This window comes from Miscanthus floridulus, chromosome 5 (assembly GCF_019320115.1).
Source record: "Miscanthus floridulus cultivar M001 chromosome 5, ASM1932011v1, whole genome shotgun sequence".
NCBI classification, from domain to species: Eukaryota; Viridiplantae; Streptophyta; class Magnoliopsida; order Poales; family Poaceae; genus Miscanthus; species Miscanthus floridulus.
In genome coordinates this window covers 143,972,103-143,993,928 of record NC_089584.1, presented here as the reverse complement: position 1 = coordinate 143,993,928, position 21,826 = coordinate 143,972,103, and the positions used below count along the sequence as shown (strand labels likewise).

Genomic DNA, 21,826 nt, shown 5'->3' with positions numbered 1-21,826 from the left:
TGAAGAAACCAGACCCAATGCACCAAGAAACCATGAAATCGTCATTGGGGAGAAACCACCATTTTCTAGAGAGCTCGTGTCGCACTCCCATTAGAGAAAAAAATAGAGTTGGGAGAGAGGAAGAGAATAGTTATTACTCATAGAAATCATGGGTTGAAAAGCAGTACTTTTTTGTGTAGTATCCTATATTATAGAACTACTAGGTTCTTTTGTTGGGACTACCCTTAGTATCTAAATATTTAATGGGGTCTCGCGTCGTCGTTGTTGAGATAGTGTTAGGTGATGGCGCCACACTGCCACTGCCACTGCTGAGCTTCGCCTCGCCATACATTATACGGCGGCCGCGCCAAGTCGATCCGGCCCGGCGCACTGACCACCACTACTGCTGCGGGTGGAGCACCTAGCGCCCGCAGCATGGCGGAGACGGCGATCACGACGGTGCTGGCCAAGGTGGCGGAGCTGGTGGCGTGGGAGGCGGCGGTGCTGCTGGAGGTGGGCGACGACGTGCGCCTCCTCCGCGACAAGCTCGAGTGGCTCCACACCTTCATCCGCGACGCCGACCGCCGCCGCCGCCTCCGCGACGACGAGTTCGTCGCCGTCTGGGTGCGCCAGACCCGCGACGTCGTCTTCGAGGCCGAGGACGCGCTCGACGACTTCCTCCACCGCGCCGGCCGGAGGCGGAGGACGGCCACGCTGGGTTCCGGGTGCGCCGTCGGGTGGTGGTGGCCCGGCCGGTGCGCCGGCCAGGTCGCGCTCCGGCACGACCTCTCGTGGCGTATCCGCCAGATCAGGAAGCGGCTCGATGAGATCTCCGAGAACCGCGCCGTCTACAACATCGAGCACACGCCCGCGCCGGCCTGGGCCGCCTCCTCCGCCACCACCCTCGCCGCCTGGTACGTGAGGTTGCTTTGCTCGGGGGGGGGGGGGGGGGGGGGGGGGGGGGGGGGGGGCGGCGGTGGATGGCGAATCAGAAATTCCACTTTGTGGTTGCAGTGTTTGCGATCAATTTGAGTAGATTTCTTCCTGCAAATCTGTCCATGTGGTGCTGCTGTCCTTCTCGTTTCATTCTCCGGCCAAGATTCGTCTGAATTTTCAAGCTGCTGTGCTAGCGAAGCGATCAATTTGACCGGATTTATTTCTGTGCAGGGACGATCTGGAGGAGTACACGGTTGGGCTGGACAAGTACAGCGACATGCTCAAGGAGCAGCTCCTGGACGACTCCGTCCCCGCGCGCGCGCTCGTGCCCATCGCCGGCGAGAGCAGCATTGGCAAGACGACGCTCGCCCGGAAGGTGTACCAGAGCCTCGAGGTCCGCAACCACTTCGAGATCCGCACGTGGACGGTGATCCCGCACAAGTGCCGCGCCGCCGACGTCCTCCGCGACATCCACCGGCAGATGACCAACCAGCTGCGGCGGGCCCCCTCCGCGTCCAAGCAGGCCGCGGAAGACGCCTGCGACGGCAACAAAGCCATCGGAACGGGAAAGGACATCAGCAACCAGCTTCACAAGAGCATGACAGGGAGGCGGTACCTCGTGGTCGTCGACGGCAGCGTGTCCGTCACGGACTGGAACAGCCTGCGAGCCTCCCTCCCCGACGAGGGCAACGGCAGCAGGGTGCTCCTGATCACGGACCCGGAAGGCCTGGAGGTGGTCGGCCTCGGCCACGCTGGCCACACGTACGACCCGATCGAGCTGACCCGGCTGAGTCCGGAGAGCACGTACGAGGTGTTCCGGCGCCGGGTGTTCGGCGCCCGCGGCGACTGCCCCGGCCGGTACAAGTCGAGGTACTACCAGGACGTGTTCCGGATCACGCGCGGCCTGCCGCTGTCGATCGTCGTCCTCGCCGGGATCCTGCGGTCCAAGGAGCTGCCGGCGGAGTGGGACGAGGTGATGGCGCAGCTGGCCCCGCCGGCGCGCGAGCAGCAGCACAGGGGCGGCAGCAGCAGCAACAGCTGGCCCCGGATCATGTCGCGGGCCTTCGACGACCTGCCGCACCACCTCAAGTCGTGCTTCCTCTACCTGGCGGCGATGCGGGAGAGCACGCCCGTGGATGCGCAGCGCCTGGTGCGCCTGTGGGTGGCCGAGGGGTTCGTGCGCCCGCGCCGCGGGAGCACCATGGAGGAGGTCGGGCAGGGGTACCTCAAGGAGCTCATCTCCCGCTGCATGGTGCAGCTGGTGGACAAGGACGACTTCGGCGCCGTGCAGACGGTGGTGGTGCACGACCGCCTGCAAGCCTTCGCGCAGGACGAGGCGCAGGAGGCCAGCTTCATCGAGAGCCACGACAGCACCGACGTGCTCGCGCCTGCCACCGTGCGCCGCCTCGCTGTCCTCAACTCCACCACGGACAGGTACGTGCAGCTCAGCAACGCGCTCCCCAAGCTGCGCTCCATCATCTGCGACTTTGTGGAGGTTCGCCGAGTCAGGTCGTCCAGCAACATCATCCACACCGGCGACCTGGGATTCCTCCATGCTTCCAAGTTCCTCCGCGTCGTTGACATCCAGGGACTCGAGCTCAAGAAGCTCCCAAACGAGATCGGCTCCATGATCCACATCAGGTACTGATCGATTCCGAAACACTGGAGTAGGAGTAGCGGAGATGAGATTAGAGGCTAGATTAATGTTTGGTCACGCGTTTTGGTATGAGCAGGTACCTGGGTCTCCAATGCGGCGACTTGGAGAAGCTCCCGAGCACCATAGGCAACCTTGTCAACCTGCAGTCGCTCATCCTCGGCGGCCGGCACGTCCTGGAGGTGCCCGCCGCGTTCTGGAGGATCCCCACGCTGCGGCACGTCGTCGCGCTGTTCACTCTGCCGAGCAGGGCCCTGGGCGACCTGCACAGCCTCCAGACGCTCCACGGCGTGCATCCCCGCGGATGGGGCGGCGACTACAACCCGCTGGGGAAGGCCGCCAACCTCCGGTCGCTGGAGCTCCGCGAGCTGACCGCCGAGCACACCGATGCGCTGGAGGCCGCGCTGGAGAGCCTCGACCTCCTAGAGCACCTGGAGCTGCGGGGCGATCCGCTGCCGTCGAGCGTGTTCAGTATCCCGAGCCTCCGCCGGCTGCAGAGCCTGAAGCTGATAGGCGCCATGGATGCGCCGGAGGGGCCCAACAGCGCGGAGGACGTCCGGTACATCCGGCCGAACCTGACCAGGCTGTCGATGTGGAACACCGAGGTGGGGCAGAAGTTCGTGGACATGCTGGCCGAGCTGCCGAACCTGGCCGAGCTCACGATGATGTACGACGCCTATGACGGCGATCGGCTGGCGTTCGTGGAGACTGGGTTCCCGAGGCTGCACAAGCTGAAGCTCGGCCTAACGAAGCTGGAGGAGTGGACGGTGAGCCCGGAGTCCATGCCGGGGCTCGCCATGCTGACGCTGTTCCGGTGCGCCAAAATGCGGATGCTCCCGGAGGCTCTCGCTGGGATGACGGAGCTAGAGGAGGTGGTGCTGTACAGCATGCCCGACATCGTGGAGAGGATCAAGGAGGGCGAAGGCCAGGATTACCACAAGGTTAAGCACGTACCAGTCATCCAGACTATATACTGATCATCACCATCTGGTGAATGGTGACGGCTCGTTGTCAACACTGCTTCAGCTCAATGATGACACGATGAAGCGAGGACATTGCAATTCAGAGTGTTAATGTCACTGTGTAGACATATTAGGGCCCATTTGGTATTTGTCCAAGGTTTGCCACCCCTATTTAGGCACTTATATGATCTATGCCCATTACAATTTTCGTGTTTTTAGGATATATATGTCATTACTATTCGCCTACTTGTAAATTTACCATTATCTCTACCTCACCCGTACCGTTTTCTACGTTACGTTTAGGACCATGTCAGTACCACATGCAGGCCACTGTATTTCCGTATGGCCTAAAGTACCCCTGTCATTTTTTGTCTCTCTACTCACTGCCCTAAAGGGCCCACACGTCATCCCCTCTTACCTTTCTTCTTCCTCCTTCCACCGCTGTTCGCCTGCACGGGCCGCCGCCCACCCTTCCCGTCGCCGCCCGCCTACACGGGCTGCGTGAGGCCCTGATCTCGAGCTCGCCGACGCCACGCGCTGGACCTGCGCCGCGCTCCGGCGGACAATCGCCATTGGTGGGCCGCGAGATGGATCCAGCTGCCATCGTGCCGAAGGAGGCGAGCTCGGCTCACGCGCGGATCCGCCCATCGCCAAGCCAAGGGCGACAAGCACGTCATGGATCTAGGATGAAAGCGCCAGTGGGGGGCGGAGGCTGACGGCGCCGGTTGCCGGAGTGGAGGGCGCTGCTGGAAGCGCCTGTGGGGGGCAGAGGCCAACGTGCGCCTGTTGTCGGAGTGGAGGAAGGCGAGGGGGAGTGCCGTAGGGGAGGAGGATGGAGCCTCGGGCTCCGGTACGGAAAAGGATGGCGCGAGCGTGGGAGCCTGCTCGCCTGCTCCATGGCCGCCTGGCCGCCATGGGAGCTCGAGGGGGAACAAAAGAGAGGGGAAGGAGAAGATGGATGGGGACCGGAGAGGGAGGAAGGGGATAAGGCATGGGCCCATTTGTAAGCGAGTAAGAGAAAGACTAGCAAGGGCATTTCACGCCATACGAAAAATATGTATCACATTGGAGGGTTCGGAGGAATGCGAGGAATTTGTTAGAGAAAAATACTGTTCCGAATGAAAAAAATAAGCGGATCAAGCTGGGTTTAAGGGCACGTGAACGGGGCCTACGTCTTTTCACATGGGTCCAATGTCATTGGAGACGTATAAAATGGCATGTTCAATCAATACGTGAATTGTAATGACAACCTTGTAAATAGACAAATAGTAATGTCATATCTTATAAGCATGAAAACTATAACAAAATGGATCACAAAACCCTATATTTTAGGTGCTTGGTATTGTTTGTTTAGACAACATGGTTTTTTTATTGTTTGACTATAGAAAAAATAAGTTGTGTCCTGTGATTTGTCCTTTTAATTATAGGACTTGTTGGTTGTCTTTGTATGAAAACTCAAGCATATGAAATATAGCAACTCTATTATTATTTAGTAAATCTGTTTTCTGATAGTGGTGGATGGTTAGACGCGAATTTGGGGGGCACTTTATATTGTTTTTCTTAATTTCACATATGGGGTCACCTTAGAATTTTTTGATAATGGTGGAGGTGCTACTTTAAATAGTTGCAAATTCTTACGAGTGTGTGGAGGGGAGGGGAGTGTTTAGCTTATTTGTCAATATACTGGTTCGTGTATGTAGTTTAGACATTGACCTGTGTTACTTTAGGTTTGTTAGATATAGACTTAATGGGTTATTTTTGGGATTTTCAGAATGGTAAACGTGACCATACACATGAATAAAAATAGGATGCATTGGATGCATTAATGTTAATAGTGATCATAGTCTCCCCATGTTTTTATATTTTTTGATGAATTGTAATACTTGTCTATTTTGTGATAATTAACGAGGAAGCTTTAAAAGAAGCCTTGGATTAGTAACAATAATGTGAATTCGCTATATATATAATTGAGCGTAGCACGTGCCTTTTATATACTATGCATACAAGTAATGCTAAGTGGATTAGTTCTTAATTAGTTGACTATTGTTTTGGAATGAATCACTTTTGGTGTATTGCTCATAGCATTCACAAAATATAATGTCTAACTGCCGTATACAGTTTGGGCGGTAACCTCTCCGCTCCAAATATCTCATCACAAAAACAAACTTGAGAGTCTTGAGTCTAATACTAATATTAATCTATATCAGTATCTATATCTATACCTATATTTTTAGTGTTATATTTATATCTATATCTATATTTTTAATGTCATATTTATATCTATCTATATCTATAATTTTTAGTGTCATATCCATATCTATATCCATATCTATATCTATATCTATATTTTTTAGTATCATATTTATATCCATATATATCGCTCTATATCTATGTATATACCCTATCTTACTTTTTCAAGGGTGTGTGCTCTTCCATGGCGGACTTCCAGACGGACCTATCGAAGAGGATCGACGACGTGGAGGCTGCTCTCAGTGCTCGCTTTACCACCCTAGAGAACCCCCACAAGTTGTTCGACGATTGGCGTCCCCGAGTGGATGCGACCATCGACGACTTTCGCGTTGAGATAGGTGCGATGCGCAAGACTATGAATCGAGTGGTTCCCGATTCCAAGGCTGCTTCATCGGCAGGCCTCCTCACCAAGACGAAGATGGCCGAGGCGTCAGCATTTGCCGGTAACCCAGTCATCGGCCCTAATGGGCACCGCGTCGACAAACATCAACAGGGGGCTGGGTTTCAAACCCGTCTCCCGGTCAAGGGTACGTGTGGTTTCCCTGAACCCAAGCTCATTCGGTCTATATCTCATTCATTGTTGGAGGGTTTGGGTCATCATCCGTTGGGGTCCATGTAAGAGGGGTGAAAGAAGTGTATGGATCTGAATCCTCCTATCTCCAATAGAGACCTCGTCTGAACCTGCCTCTTTCCTACTTTCTTCCCAAAATATCCTTCCTCAATTACCTGGTTGTTAACAAAAACCACATCATTGACTAACATATATTTACCTGTCCACATCAGAGTGCTACATCATCCATTAACATACTTATGATATTTATCCATTCATATAAGTAATTATATGTAGTATAGTTTTATCTGTGATTCCCGTAGCAACATGCGAAGTATTCATGTAGTATTAAGAAAAAAAATACATGGCTATTTTGAAAAATTTGCATACATTGTATATCTTGAGTGTTTTTATATGCTCAACCTACATCCTATAGATGGTGTGCCCAGCGTGGCAGTGTCCACCATCACTTCCGTGTTAAATTAGTGTAACGTTGGCTTTCCTAAATTACTATCCCGGCATGGAACAACTTTTGTAAAAGACAATTCAAAGTATTGGGATCAAATAAAAGCCCCACAAAAGTTTTTATATTAAACATGCATTTGGTTTATAGCTTGTTTGGATGTCATGTATCAACACCAACTCACCCCAACGTACATGGATTGAGGTAGATACATGGGCATCCAAAGAAGGCCTTAGGGATTGAAATGGGTTAGACCCATGTATTGAGAATAGTCGTATTTGGAGAAAAACAAATTGAAACGTGGAGGCGTGGAAAAGAAAATTTTAGTCAGAGTTCTCTATATTGAAACGTGGAGCCAAGAATTTTACTCTAATTTGTTGTTCCAATTTAGTTGATTAGAAGTAGACAAATTTTTCAACTGCATTTAGTGCTCATTCAAAACAAATTTTTTTTGAGAGGAACCGTATAAAAGTTTCATAGAAATCATTTCAATTTCACGAGAAAAAACACAAATTTCAAAACAAATTCCATGTATTCCAAAACTGCCTTAGCCAGCCGACACATTTTGGTAGGCACCCGGCGGAAACATCCAAACACACCCAAATTCCAAACATGTCCGCCTGAAGCTGCAAGCCGAGCACGAGCGAGCCATGGTACAACTTCAGACTCCACGTCGCAAGCCGTGGCTGGGACGATGAGCTGTAGTGCACGTCACTGCCGATGTGGACCGCGTCCGGCGCCACGACGCCACGGCACCGCAATAGCAGCAGCAGGCAACGGAACCGGGGGGCGCAGCCGCGTAGGTGCACACGGTCACCCCACGTTTCTCCCTCGTCTCCAACGGGCTATACGGTGACGACTGGCGAGGGATATAGAGAAGGGGCGGGAGCCCAAAGATAGATAGCAGTCAGCGCCGCGGCGCGGTCCGCTGCCTGCTGGAGATAGAGTCAGTTGGATACAGATAGTGAGAGAGACGATCCGCACCGCAGGCAGGCCCGCCGCGCAGCCCAGCAGGATGCATCCAATTCCATCCACCTCACCTCGCGTCGTCGTCCACCTCACTCTTCCCCTCTCTGCCTCTCTTCCTCGCCGCAGGTCACGCGCGCAGGCAGGCGCCGACTAGTAACCGACGTATATCTCCTTCCTCCGCCCTCTCCACCCCCCCGTGCACAGGCCCCTCTCTACAAATCCCCGATTAAACCCTAGAATTCCCCCCAATGTGCGCCCCCTCCTAGGTGGCGCCCCCCGAATTCGGCACCGGCTCCGCGGAAGGTACGGGATCTCTCGCGCCCCGCTCCCTCTCCTCTTGCGCTGGCTTTGATCTTGCTCGGAGCTTGCCGCGCCCCCGCGCTGTGTAGTTCGCTGCCGGCTCTGGGATTAGGAACCGCCGCTGCTGCTTTGGGATGCTCGTGCGTGGGAATTTCCCCTGATTCGGTTTGGTTTCGTGCCGCGCTGGGATGGTTTCAGCCGGAGTCGGGTCGGGGCCTCGAATGATTTTTACTTGTTTGATTAAGCGGCTGCTTGTTCTTCTCTGGGTTTCTTGGAGTGATGTTGTGTGCACGCACACCTGCTTCTCAAGCTCAGCTCCTGCGCGATGTCTGAAGCTGCAAGGTTTTGGTCTGGCGTCGACGACGGTCATGCCATGTGCTGCTCGGGTAGTCGGGTTGTCTAGTCACAGTCTCTGCTTCTGCTTCTGCTTCTTCTGATGCTCTCCACTCTACAGGACAGAACTCCAGGTCTGTCATAACGAGAGGCAGTTCTCATTACGGCTTGCCTGGCTCGGCATCCTTTCTGGGGCTGCTTTTACTGCCTTATCGAAAAGGCTCGAATTTTGTTGCCATCTTTTGCAAAGCCAGAATAGGACTCTAGCTACCAGTGTCGGCTATCAATGTCTGGTTGTTGAGTTGGGAATGGATTTTTATTTGGCTTCCAGGTCCCTCTGTGGTTTAGTACCTTTGATCCTGGTTTTTAATGGTTTCCTTTTGAGAACCTGAATATTAGTTGCAGTTACAATGTCAGAAACAACACACAAGAATATTCGAATTATTTTACCGCTTTAGTTTTTCCATGATTATTCCATATTCCGGGACATTATTTCAGCATGAAGTGATTTGTGGACTGTAGTTAATATTGGCTTCACAATGTTACGTGTTTTGCAGGTGTGCAAGCCAGGGTGCATACAATGAGTGGCGGGTTTCAACAAGCAGATATTGGCTCAGAAGCTTTCGAAGCTTAATAGCTCACAGCAGAGCATAGAGAGTATCCTTCTTGCCAGTTTCTCAATCCCCATTAACTTAACGCTTTCTTTTCTGCATGAAGTATTTTTTATCTTAACTTCTCATATGAGTTATTTTCATATTTTATTGGCTTGTATAGCTTGTGTGGTTTGCAAAGTGCAAAATCATAGCTTAAGATTACAGGGAAAAAAGGTAGTTTTGTTGTCTTAACATTCCAGATCGCTGGGTCAATAAATCCCATTCAGTTGATAACCTTTCATGCTTCATTGTGACCAGTTAGTAGCAGTATGCTAGTCATTCACTGCCCCCTACTCAAGATTGCTACCTACTATTGCTGACTGTGATTATTTTCTCATGTGCTACCTACTATTGCTGACTGTGATTATTTTATCGATTCACGTAATGTCATCCTTAACAAAACAAAAGCTTTATCACATTGGTGTGTCTTTCATCATCGTTACTGCCAACAAGTTGTACAAACATGGGATTGCGAGTTCCATGCAGCTCCTGTAGAGAGGAGGGTATCTTTGTTGTACCTTGCAAATGATATTATGCAGAATAGCAGAAAAGAAGGTAATGGATATATAACTGAATTCATGAGGGTCATCCCTGCTGCCTTGAATGAAGTGTTGACTGTCAGAGATGATTTTGGGCGGAATGTCCCAAAAAGACTGGTATGTTGTACATATCATTGATATCTATATTCATGCAAGTGCATTATTACTCATGTCGTTCAAATTGTGGTTTTAGTTATCATCATAACAAATATGCTAACAACTTCATGTCCATATCTATGTGCTTACTTTAGGGGCAAGGTTATTAGAATGGTAATCGTTATGCTTACTACTTGATATTTTTATTCTAGATACTCTTTGGGCACAAGATACACAGAGCATGCGAGGGTTCATGATAATAGTATTTCTAGCCTCTAGGAATTGGTGCAAAAAAACAATCATGTTCCTGCCTTCACTCCTCTCAATTACTTTCTTTCTCTTAAAGTTAAAGCAATTGGGGTTGGGGAATTCAGTGCTTGTGTCACATACTGGTGATGAAGAAAGGTGGTGTAAAGTATGGAGAACATGAAAGCCCACTCTTCGCCTTAACTTTGTTGGCATGTCGTCGATTTAGAAGTTGGCATATCATTGTCATTGTGTTTGGGGACTCATGTCAAGATACTTTAGCAGAGCATCGTGCTAACGATACGAGCTAGGCCGTCGGTGGTCAATGTATGTTTTTTTTGGGGATGAGGGGGGAGAAGGGCAACATAACTCTCTCCCTTCCTCGCTCTCAATCCCTCACTCCTTCGCTGGTGTATGTTGTTGAATAGATGGTCATAGGAAGCAAGCCTCGATAGGGCACCTATGCTAACACTTAGATGAGACACTTAGAAGGGGCGAAGGGCATTGCACCATCGAACTCGCTTAACAATGGCCTTTCGGTGGGCTCATGGACAAACCTGTTGCATCCTGGTGTTCAATGCCCTAGGTTCATTGTCTCCATAACTTGGATGACGTGGGTCGATGTTTGGGACGGCAGGTGGGATGACATCTTGATTCTTGAATGTTGCCATGATAGCCGTACGGGTTCATACTCTAGATCCCAGTTAGATGGAGAACTTTGATTAGGGTGGTGCGCTTGCATGTCTCCATGCAGGTGCTGTAGGCAATGTTTTTTTAGGCGCTAGGTGGTGACCATCGCCTAGCGCCTAGGCGTTTTCTAGGCGTACAGAGCAGGAAGATAGAAAGGAGCAGCCGAGCAGAGGAGAGAGGAGCAGGGGGCGGGCGGACCTCACCTTGGGGTTCCCGAGAGGCGGGGCGAGGGGCAACGAGGCAGGTGAGGCGTGGAGCTCACCAGCAGTGGCGCCCCGGCGAGGAGGGGGCGCACGGGAGCTCTAGGGGCGGCGGCGGGCCGGCGGACGGAGGCGGCGCGAGGAGGCCTGCACGGAGGGAGAAGATGGCCGGGTGATGCGGAAAACGGGTCCACGGCGTCAAGTACAAGCTTCGCGCACGACGAATCGGCCGGAGACGTACCGTGGCCAGCGAATCGATCCTTCCCGCGCCGCTGCTTTCTTTCCCGCGCAGCCGCCCGCTCGCGCGCTCGCTCTCCTGCCCGCCAAAACGCGCGCGCATCCCGCCCAGGCGCCGCCTCCTCCGCAAACGCGCGCGCCCACCGCCTAGATGCCGCCTCACCCCCTAGGCCCCGCGGGAGGCCTCCGCCCAGCGCCTAGTCGCGCCTAGGCGAGCGCGGAATCGCGCCTTGTTTTTCACTGGCTGCAGGTGATCAAGGTTGGGAGGCACACTCGGTGGAGGAAGGATTGGCAGTGGTGGCATGGTATCTTGTTGTCTATGGCGGTGTGAGATCTCGGTTCTTAGTGTCGACATCACGCGTGAGTGATTAGCTAGTGTTGAGCCCAACAAACTCAAGTGTTGCTTGGATGTCTTGTATGTTGGACATGCAAAGGCTAGATTGCAAGCTTATTTATGTGGAAAAAAGTGAAGGGGATGGAGTGTTTTTTTATTGCTCCTTTTTTTTACAAGAACTTTTTGAGGAATGATCCACAACTTCTATTTTGACTGGTTGTTAATTTGTTCAATAGGCTTGTAGGCGGGGCAGGTAATTACCGCAACCCGCTAACCCCGCCCCGCAAAATCATGTTTGTGGCTCATGTGGAGTAGCTACAATTGTTTTGCGGGCCAAACTACCAATCCTCGCAAGTGGCTTTGGTCCGCAAGCAGTTGTTCTCCACGATTAGAAAGCCTCCATCGATTTCTGCTTCGCCTACCTAGCTCTGATCCCCTCAGGTCATGGTAGCCGGCACGGTATTAAGCATGCTTGTCGGGCTACTTCAAACCAACGCAGGAGCACGCACATAGGAGCACGGAAGCTGAAAATTTGTTCGCATGTGCTGTGGTCTTGCTAATGGCGGGCGTCATGAGGCAGGTGAGGCACTCATTGAGTCGGGCGTCTTCTGCGGCGGGGTGTCTGCGCCGACGGGGCCACACACACTGCAGCTGGCACACATCAAGAAGATCATGAAGCGCTCCGTGGGGAGACTGTGGACGGCGGCGACAGGATGATCTCAAGTGAGGTCCCCGTGGTGTTCTTCCAGATCATCGCCAAGTTCAAGTGCTGCCCTGGGCGGCCATGCTGTCTGGACTGTGCACAACACCAACCTATTCGATGTCCTCATCCACGTCGTCCTAGTGGACAACACGGGGTTCGACGGGCACTATGACGGTGACAAGCAGGGTGAGCTCAGAATAACTTGCATGCGAACAGTATGCGGGTTGCCGTAAAGTCCACAAAACACTAGCGGTTCCATGCAGGTTTGCCGTAAGTCCCGTGAGGACACTTGGCGGATAGCCGCGGACGAGCCCGCTTGCAATGCTATTGTTCGATGAAATTCAATTGAGGCATGTATCCCTATGTAATCTCCTAAAATTTTGAACCTTGTTGAGGATTGATCGTCAAACCATTGTCCAAATAAAATTTGATTCATGTGCCGCGCAACATGCTACAAATGGTAGTTTGGATTTCCATTTTGGTCTTGTATTGACCTAGCAACATGTAATAGGTAGGTTCTCGCGGATTGCGCTAATTGGATGCCAAGTGGTGCCACTTGGCCATTCTTCAAACAATTAATTGTTTTGTACATCCTTTGAAGGAACCATTACTACTACACTTGGAGTAATTGTTGTCTTCTGTGTGCAATTTTCTCGTTAATTGTCGATTGAGATGCTCGATCCGTCACATTACCTATCCATGTGACATTTTAAGCATAACACTTTTTGTCGATGAATGAAGACTGTAGCATGTATGTTTGAAGCTTGCAAAGTGTCCATTCAATATAGTGGAATTTCCTCTTTCATCAAAAGTCCAAAAGTATGAATCGCAAGCACTTGATCTTGGTGTGCCTTTTCTCTATAAGAAGCTTCGTCATCTATTGGTGTCACAATTGGGGTTGCCTACACACCCAGATTGTCTCGCCATCGAATGACTGGATGTGGTGGTCGCATTAGGTCCACGATGTGGGCTAGTGAGGCTTCAGCTCATTTGTGCTTGTCCCTTGGCTTTATGGAAGGATCGTAGTCACGCATGATCTTTTCCATCTTCGTAATGGTTTTGGCTAGGATTGGTGCCATCGGAGCTAAGAAAGATCTCTTAGGTGTTGTCGAGAGCCAAGTGCTAGCCATGGTATAGCTCTGAGCCAAGACTTCAACATGCCCAATGCCCGAGGAAGGGCTACGTGAGGGCGTGCTTCATATGTGAACGCCACAAGTCGGAGCACTTGCAACCTTTCCAATCCCGGAATCAATGTGGTCTGATGTCACGATGGACTTCATTGAGGGACTTCCCAACGTCGATGGCAAATCGGTGATCCTCAACCTTGATTGATCAAGGACTTACCAAGGTCGGTGGTTGATAAGTGATCCTCAACCATGATTGATTGGTAGAGACGGTGGCCTGATTGTTCTTTGTCGAGGTCATCTTCTTGCATGGATCCTGTCTTCCATTTGTGTGGGACAGACCTTGTTTTCACTTCAGCTTTTCGAAAGGTGTTGTTCGATGCATCCGATTCCAAGCTTCAGATGAGCTCCGAGGCAATTGACAGGGTAATCGCCATGTACTTGCTATCTATGACAGTTGATCGTCCTTGATAGTGGGTAAAGTGGCTCCCTTGGGCCCAATTCATCTACAACAATTACTACCACTCAACGCTCTGTGACGATGTTCTGGGTGTCAGTCCGCTCCTATGAACCGAGCAAGCTATGTGTCGTCTCGACACCCTGTGCCATGCAAGAGTGTGACAAGTTCCTCGTCGACATCCACGACTGTCTCGAGCAAGCTTAGCACATTGCCAAGTGCAGTTATGACCGTGGCCATCGTGCGACATCCTTTGCTGTCGGGGATTGGGTGTGGCTTCGCCTTTGTCATCATGCACCTGTAGCGGCGACAACAACGACGCGTCCACCACAAGAGAGCGCATGAAGGGAAGGTGCCAGGCAATTGACGGGGTCAAGATGTGTGTGTCCACCTGCATGTGGAGGGTATCCAAGTAGGGCCTACAGACAATGTAAAACCAGCTATATAGCTAGGCACTTGTAAGAGGGAAGACAAGCTAGAATTGAGTAAAACTCTAATCGGGTTAAAGGAGACTTCCTCCTCCCCAAGTTATCCGTTTCGATCCTTGCCGCGATTACTCATGTCGATGACGGCCACGGGTGTTACAACACCCTTGTTTTCGACGGCTTCCAAGGGGAAGCTCCGAGCCTTGCTTTGATGGCCCACATACAAAATCAATGCTCAAATCTGCCCAGTGGATTTCAAACTTGAGCTCCCAGCTGGTGCATGCATCCATGACGTCTTCCACATCGGCCTGCCCAAGAATTTATTGGGTGATCCTCCTTAATGCAGTGGGAGAGTCCGACTACAGTATCACCGCTCCACCATGGTGCGACCTCTCTGTTCATGAACGAGCACTAAAAACGCGGTTGGCTCACGGTGGTTGCCCACTATTGATCAAGTGTTAGGACCAACCTGACTCCACCATGTTGTGGGAAGACCTAGAGCTCTTCCAAAGGAAGTACCCCACCTTCTAGCCCGACGGAGTGATGTTATGTGGGGCAAGAAGAAAGAGCAAGAGAATCATGAAGGATCAGAGGAGTTGATCCAGGCGCTAGAAGGAAGGCACCATTATTAATTAGGCTTGCCATTTGCTATTGATCTCTATTAGGATAATTGATTGGAATTTAAACACATTCTACTTTTGGTTGTAAGCTCTTGTATCTAAAGGAGCGCTGTCAATTGGATAAGGCAAGCAAATAATTATTCCTAATTCTCCTCCCATCTTTGTTAGCTCTCTTCCTCTATTAGTTCCGAGGAAGCAAGGCAAGGATATCTCCCTCCCGTCGAGCACCTTCACCAGCCACTCTCAAAACAGACAAGCACCCACAACAACGAACTTCTTAGCTTTTGCTATATAATGAATATGTCATCCTTTGGTCTACATGGGTTTGCTTATGCATTGTATGTAACGACATGTGCACACCGTCAAATGGAAAACGTGAAGAAAAGTACGGTTCATGAGCTCATTATGCTAAGTTCCTTTTGTGTCTTCGGTCGACCAGTCATCTACCCGTCACCGTGGAGAATGAGCGCCTCTTCGGTTCTATCCTCTCCACTCCAACCCTAATGCCCCTAGTAACGATCTTGATGCCATCATGGCCAAGCTGGATCGCATGCTGGCATAGCGGACCACGATGAACAACCGCCTTGACAGCCATGATCGCCAGATCACACGCACCGAAAAGTTCAAGATGGGCAGCGACTGCAAGGTGGACGAAGGTGGTGCCGATAAGACTCCATCAGCGTCCGCACGATGTCTCCCTCGGGTGGCAGCGGCTGTCATGGCTGCGGTCACCGCTACTACCATGACAACTACGACGACGATGGCCACGACCGCCATCCGTGCCACCCGGGGCTCAAATTTCCCTGCTACGACGGCGAGTCCGATCGCTTGCCTTGGCTCAACAAGTGCGACAACTTCTTTCGGGGTCACTGAACCCTGGAGGAAAAGGTGTGGATGGCTTGTCTTCACCTCGACGGCGCAGTGGGGGAATGGTACTAGCAGATGGAACGTGATTTCGGGATCGTGTCGTGGCCGCGCTTTGTCAAGTACGTGAACCTATGCTTCGGGCCGCCCATCCTGCTCGAACGCTTTGGGTGAGATCAAGGCCCTCCAGTGTATGGGGTCGGCAGAGGACTACCGGCGCCAGTTCCTTGCCCTACTGTGCTGCTGTGAGAGGCTCACACCGCAACATCAGATTGATCTCATCACCGCTGGTCTAGGGCAGCCGCTGTGCTCTGATGCACCACTTAAAAAATGGAATGAAACTATCCCTTTGCACATCATTCTGTGATCCCTCTTAGATATATGTTACTTCTTTTGTTCCTTAGCTGTCCATACTTCCCCAAAGGCTGATGTTAAGCTTCCTCAAAGCACTGTTTGATTTGACCTAGTAAACTGTTGAGGTGCAATTGTGCAAGTTAGCATCAGGAGATCTATGCGACCTAGTATAAATTAGCTTGCACGTTAGCACCTATCCTACTTTCTGCATTATTTTGTCTTGCACTTTAGCATAACTTAGCTTGCACGTTAGCACCTATCCTACTTTCTGCATTATTTTTTCTTGCACTTGCCCTGGTGAATCCTTGTGCAAAAATCAGAAAGTGGTTGCATACTCATGTAAGTCTTAGCTCCATAGTAAGTTAATCACTTGGGATGATAACCTGTGGGTTTATACCTCGCTTTCCGACAGATAATTTTTTGTTTCATCTCATATTTTTTCCCCTCAATGTTACAGATTGACATATGGGAAGACCGTAAAATATTCGATACTCAGGCACAAAGCCTCAAAGATGACTTTTTCAGGAGGTTAAAGGACATTAGAAACAAGTTGGTAAGCGAGTTGATTTATTTCTATTTTATGACCCTCTGACCTCCGTTGAGGTATACAATCGTGGTTTCCATATGGACAGACAAATACGGGCAGTGAGCTGCTGGAGAAGGTTGTCTCTAGCTACAAACATGTCCTGAATGCTCCTATGGATGAGGATACTCTGATGCGGAAATGCCAAGCAGCTCTTATCAATTTTGATGAACTCAATAAAACGTATGGAAATAACTCCGTTTTAGGTAAGCTATATGTATTCAAAGGATATTCAAAGGATTCTCACATGTCCTGTTATTATTTACTAGTTAATATGTAGCTCATAGCATGCAGAAACTAGTGATTATGTGGAGCTATAGTTTGGTCTGCAAGTTCTTCACCTCTGAGTTGTGGTGCGCCACATCTGCAGGGTTTCCACAAAACCAACAAACTACCATGGCCTCAAGCCATAACACATTGATGTTTATCTGGGCATGGGTTTGTTATACCTAGGTTGATGTAGCTAATGTGCAAAAGGTTTGCATCACACCTGTGTTGCAACTGAGAGATCCTTGAGCCTAGATGGTTTGTATAAAGAGATGCACTGTATGTTCAAAACCCTCATTTCCATCTTTGGCAAGAGGAGGTTCAGTGACTAGATTTATTGTGTTTCAGCCCTATGCCCTGATGGCATTGTCAATGGAACTTCTGAGCAATTTCTACCTTGAGTTGCCTCACAGCAGACACAGCAATTGCATTCTTCCACCGTAGTTTCTTCAGCCTTGGCTAGATTCAGGGGTTGGTGGTGTCATGGTCTTCCCTCTGAAATATGGGCAGCAAGCAAAAGGACCTATGCTTTTGATGATCCTTTCATACTCACTGTTGGTTTATAAGGGCTATAATATAACAAACAACTTCGAGCTTAGCTTTGTGACCACAATGAATGGTTCCCTTGGCTTTTGAGGGCACACACTAAATAAAATCTAAATAAGTGATACTGAATATCATATGCCACATGGTGTGCTATGGAGAATTGATTCATAGCCTCATAGGTGGGCTGGGCACAACCCAATTGTTGTCCCAACCTCAGTCCAACCTGCTTAGATCCAGCTAATTTTAATGAGGTTGCAAGGTAATAACTAGATTGGTTATCTTCTTTGTGCTGTAGCTTGAATTTTCTGTCGCATATTGGCAGGTAGCAGCAATCGATCGGGCTTTATGCAGGAGCTGGAGGAACAACATAGCATTCTCAGAAACTCCATCGAACAACTCAAAATGTCAGAATCACTCAGGACCACTCTGATTTCTCATTTGAAGGAAGCGCTGAATGAGCAGGTGCTTCAGCAGATAACTCTGTAAGGTCTGTTTTATCTGTTAAATGGATCTTCCGGTGCTTACAGCGATTCATTTATTTTCAGGAGCTCAAAGTGGAACAAGTCAGAAGCCAGCTTCAGGTAATTTCCTTCAACCAGCATTGCTGTTTCTTCTGATCAAAGTTCACTTTGTGGATTCCTAACCACAATACACCTTTCTATTGAGTTTATTTATTTTTATAACATTGCTATGCCACTTATACTTCTCAATGAATAGAACTTCTGTATTGTAGAATACTTACAACTTACTTCACCTTTATGTGTTCGCGTACTATTATGTTTTGGGGCCTATCTGTTTTGGGTTTAATGAGACTGTTGATTCCCCTTAGTAAAATGGTCAGCAGACTACTTAGAGGCAGGACCTGACTGCTACCTGTAACCTTTGAATCTACAGTTACGGTTCTCTATGTTAGGGAAAGAAGCAGTTTATCCAGATTACTAATGCTTTTCCATCATGAATCAGGCAGCTCAGCCCCGATTCAAGAGAGCTGCTGAGCTCTGCGTGGGGCTTGGAAGCAACATGGAAAGGCATCAGCCATCAAATCAAGGGCTTAAGAGGTCCAGCCTCTCTGATCCACTTAGTACTGTTGCTCCAGAAGCTGCGAAGTCTCTTCAAAAGGGACAATCAACTGCAGTGTTGTATTCAAAGGAGGGCAATGGTGTTGAGCACAACGTGACAGAGACAAAGCTTGCTGCAGGTGCTGCTTCAGACAATATACGTGGTGGTGCTTTGCCTTCACGATGTCAATGGGGGTAACACCATGTTGAAAATAGAAGAGCACACTTCTGGTAACAAGAGGCAGAAGCTAGAGGATGACACACATATTTCTCAGCGTCAATCACAGTCACCACCACCACCACTGCCACCCCCATTCCCTCATCCTGATGCATTTAAACCACCACCACCACAGTATCCTCCATCACCAGAGCCCTAGCCCGCCACCACTTCCGCCAAATTCACCGCCACCCCATATAATCCCCCCACCGCCTCTGCCTCCTGCCCGCAATGCGACCCCAAATGATCTCACATCTACCACCTCCAGCTGGTACGTTTGTACCTTTTCCTGCTGGACCACCCTGGTCCAATGTATTGCACTTACCCACCTTTTACTGCCTGTGGTCAACTTTCCCATGACCAGCCCACCTGGTTTCCCTAGTCCAAACCCGCCTCCACCTTTTCAAGGATTAGCGGGTACATTCTATGGCCCTCAGTTCCCCACCCCACCCCCACCAGCAGACAGGAAATAAGAGTAGTAACTTACCTGCAGATTTGTAGTGCCAGCAGCTTTGGCAAGTATCATACTAGTTTTTTTTTTTTTGTTTCAACAGAGGATATGACTGTGGGGATGCATCGCCATGTGTTGTGGAGCTCAGAAGATTGTTCTATTGTTGTACATTTAGCCAGTCAGCGCGCAACAGTTAATTTTCTGAACTAGTTCTGGTCTTGGTCCTGGAGTAGAAGTGTAGAACCTGTAGATTTCGACTGCTAGAGGGAATTTGGATTTCTGAGAGCCGAGAGCAAATGCCTGCGACAGTTTAATAATTGTACTGATCTAGTAGTTCTGGTCTTGGTGATGGAGTAAAAACTGTAGATTCTGACAGCTTAGAGAGAGAATATGGAACCCAATAGGCAAAGACAAACTGTTGTAGCATGACATGTTGTAACTCATCACAACTTGTGTTCTTTGCTAGATCATCCGAGAACATGTAGATGTTCTTGTGATGTTTTGAGCGTGTAATTCTGTTGTTTGGTGTAAGATATGATGACTTCAGCTGCTGTCGATGGTTGAATCTTTTGCTCTGTTTTTAATTACCCTTTTGCTCTCAGCTATTCTAGACCTTTTGCGTCTACTTTTGCATGTGTTCCCAAGTAATCTAGTGTTCTGCCTTGGTTTCCATGTGTATAGGAAAGCTATATAATGTTCTGGTGCCTCGGCATTGTTTCTCTCCTGCTGGCTGCTGCATTCAGGTAGGCATGTTTCAAGCACAGCTGGGTATTGCTTCCCTGCCAATCTCTTGATAAAAAGGTTTGTTTTTTGGGGTGCAGATTGTCGATGGTGGATTGGTGGTTGCAGTGCCTTGTACGATTGATATTGGTCTTGAAGCATAGGGGCAATAATGCATTGCTTTAGTCTTTTGTGCAGAACCACCGATCCCGAGAGTGCTCCATGGCTGACTTGCTGGTAAGTAGTGATGTCCTGGTGGCCCAAAGTCTTCAATTTTCGTAGTGAAATATGTGTGCGATTCCTTCTGCGCCCATCGATCCATGTCTAGTCTAGCTGAAGAGAGAGCCCTTTTTCCTTTACATTACATTACGGGAAAACAACAAGCAACCCTAAGTCACTCGTTCGTGGCCTCGTGCTTAGACAATGTAGAGCCCGGTGCAGGGCCGTGTTGCCCAATATGACAGCGGATCGTGTTGCGTCTTTGTCGAGTGCCGACATACATAGAATCATGTCACCCCATAGGCCAAGACGCCAAGTACCCATTGACCAAGGTGGAAGATTACGGAGAAAAAAAAACAAACTTCATTTCACACTAGGTAGCATGGGCCTCGATACTGATTTTTTTACATTTTAGCCCATTTTTTTGAAAGTTTCCCACAAATAGACCCCTGGTAGAAAGAATTAAAAAAATAGACCCTTAGCTCGGCGCTAGCGTCTCTGGCGCCGAGCTCCTGGGCACGGTAGATGGCAGTGAGCTCGACGCCAGTCACTCTGGCGCTGAGCTCGGCGCCAGAATGACTGGCGTGGAGCTCACCGCCATTTAACTCCGGCCAACCTTCCTGCTCGAGTGTTCTTCCTCTTCTTTCTCATCCCTCTCGGGTTTTTTCTCTTCCCACTTCACCCTACCTCACGAATCGGCATATTGGACCTTGGAAACTTTGATTTGATCTGTAGATCTTCGAGAGCAAGGTATCATCGCTTCTCTCTTAGTTTTTTTTCGCATCGATTCGGTATGTATTAGTCAGATTTTTGAATGTAATAATCGTTATCACTTAGGGTTTCATTGTATCCATCAATATATGTATTATACAACCGTAGGATGATGCCAAGGCGTGGAAAAGCTATCAAACCTAGGCGCATGTAGTTATGTTATGGGTTCATTGTTGTGCATCAAATGAGAAACCCTAGGTTTATGGTTTAATGTTAACTGCTTTGGGTTCTTAGAACGAAATTGGTTGTATTGTAGTTATGGTTATCATTGACATTTATTTGTGATGTTTTGATTTATGTTTGTTAAATTACATCCGTTTTGTTAGATGCAAGAAATGTTTTGGGAGGAGTTTTAGCGAAAACGGGGTCGTCCTCGAGAATTATACCCCGACGCATCTAGCAAAGATGCCCCCATCCCTTCTGACCTCCCTGTCCCTAACTGTGACTGTGGTTTTCCAGCCCATGTTTTTTCAATCGAAACATCCGGACACAGCGGCGCGTTGCTTCTACACATGCAGTCGTTTTAATGTAAGAAATTATTTCCACTATCATTTTTCTTTATTTGTGTAAGTATGCTACTAATATTTTGTTGGAATCTCGTTGTGTAGGACCATGAGAGGTGCATTTTCTTTCAGTGGATCGATGATGTAGACAAGTTTGATCCTATGTACCTCCTTTTCGACGATTGGTTTAGAGGGAGACATCTATGTGAGCACTTCAAGCGGTGGGTTCCACCCCCCTAACCCTCCGCCAATGACGGCTAAGGAGAAGCACCTAGGCGTAGTTAGACGACTTGAGGAACCTCCTCTGTACGATTATGGAGATCGAGCTGTGATAAATCCTGAGAATATGTTGGAGTTTGTATGTCCAAACAAGCATGAAGTAAGTGCAAAGTGTATGTGTTGAAATATTGAGCTAGATGTGTTCATGTAGTAATGTCTACTTATTTAGGTGTTTTCAATGGCGAAGTGTCGTTTCAAGGAGTGGTTGTATGGTCCTAAGAACCAATGGCCGGAAGAACCGCGAAAGGTTAAGGAAAAGAAGAAAGAAAGGGTA

The 21,826-nt window shown here is 49.3% G+C and overlaps 2 protein-coding genes across 6 annotated transcripts; both read left to right on the top strand.

Moving 5' to 3' along the window:
* The first annotated feature begins 348 nt into the window (after positions 1–348).
* Positions 349–3,771, top strand: LOC136451043 (disease resistance protein RPP13-like). Of its 2 annotated transcripts, none has more exons than XM_066451781.1 (3): positions 349–704; positions 1,147–2,556; positions 2,649–3,771. In XM_066451781.1, exons 1-3 carry the CDS (start codon positions 415–417, stop codon positions 3,544–3,546), a joined length of 2,598 nt encoding a protein of 865 aa, XP_066307878.1. In that variant the 5' UTR covers positions 349–414; the 3' UTR covers positions 3,547–3,771. The 2 variants fall into 2 exon arrangements, with proteins under 2 accessions (XP_066307878.1, XP_066307877.1); XM_066451780.1 differs by having other exon boundaries at positions 349–893.
* Positions 3,772–7,691: 3,920 nt separating this feature from the next.
* Positions 7,692–21,826, top strand: LOC136451042 (uncharacterized). 4 transcript variants are annotated; one of them, XR_010758513.1, is made up of 12 exons: positions 7,692–8,066; positions 8,954–9,053; positions 9,458–9,705; positions 16,396–16,491; positions 16,571–16,727; positions 17,657–17,796; positions 17,880–17,915; positions 18,298–18,532; positions 19,742–19,803; positions 19,882–20,017; positions 21,097–21,298; positions 21,379–21,826. XR_010758513.1 is itself a non-coding variant. In XM_066451778.1 (10 exons), exons 3-10 carry the CDS (start codon positions 9,583–9,585, stop codon positions 19,942–19,944), a joined length of 912 nt encoding a protein of 303 aa, XP_066307875.1. In that variant the 5' UTR covers positions 7,692–8,066; positions 8,954–9,053; positions 9,458–9,582; the 3' UTR covers positions 19,945–20,439. The 4 variants fall into 4 exon arrangements, 2 of the variants coding, with proteins under 2 accessions (XP_066307875.1, XP_066307876.1); XR_010758512.1 differs by having other exon boundaries at positions 21,230–21,298; positions 21,379–21,824; XM_066451778.1 differs by lacking the exons at positions 21,097–21,298; positions 21,379–21,826 and having other exon boundaries at positions 19,882–20,439.

What these genes read in the sequence shown, in the direction of transcription:
- LOC136451043 (XM_066451780.1), top strand. Translation starts at nt 415, where the DNA reads ATGGCGGAGACGGCGATCACGACGGTGCTGGCCAAGGTGGCGGAGCTG. An exon ending in GCCACCACCCTCGCCGCCTG is followed by an intron (nt 894 to 1,146) that starts GTACGTGAGGTT and finishes ATTTCTGTGCAG; the next exon opens with GGACGATCTGGAGGAGTACA. An exon ending in GGCTCCATGATCCACATCAG is followed by an intron (nt 2,557 to 2,648) that starts GTACTGATCGAT and finishes TGGTATGAGCAG; the next exon opens with GTACCTGGGTCTCCAATGCG.
- LOC136451042 (XM_066451778.1), top strand. Translation starts at nt 9,583, where the DNA reads ATGCAGAATAGCAGAAAAGAAGGTAATGGATATATAACTGAATTCATG. An exon ending in GGAATGTCCCAAAAAGACTG is followed by an intron (nt 9,706 to 16,395) that starts GTATGTTGTACA and finishes TCAATGTTACAG; the next exon opens with ATTGACATATGGGAAGACCG. An exon ending in CTGCTGGCTGCTGCATTCAG is followed by an intron (nt 19,804 to 19,881) that starts GTAGGCATGTTT and finishes TTTGGGGTGCAG; the next exon opens with ATTGTCGATGGTGGATTGGT.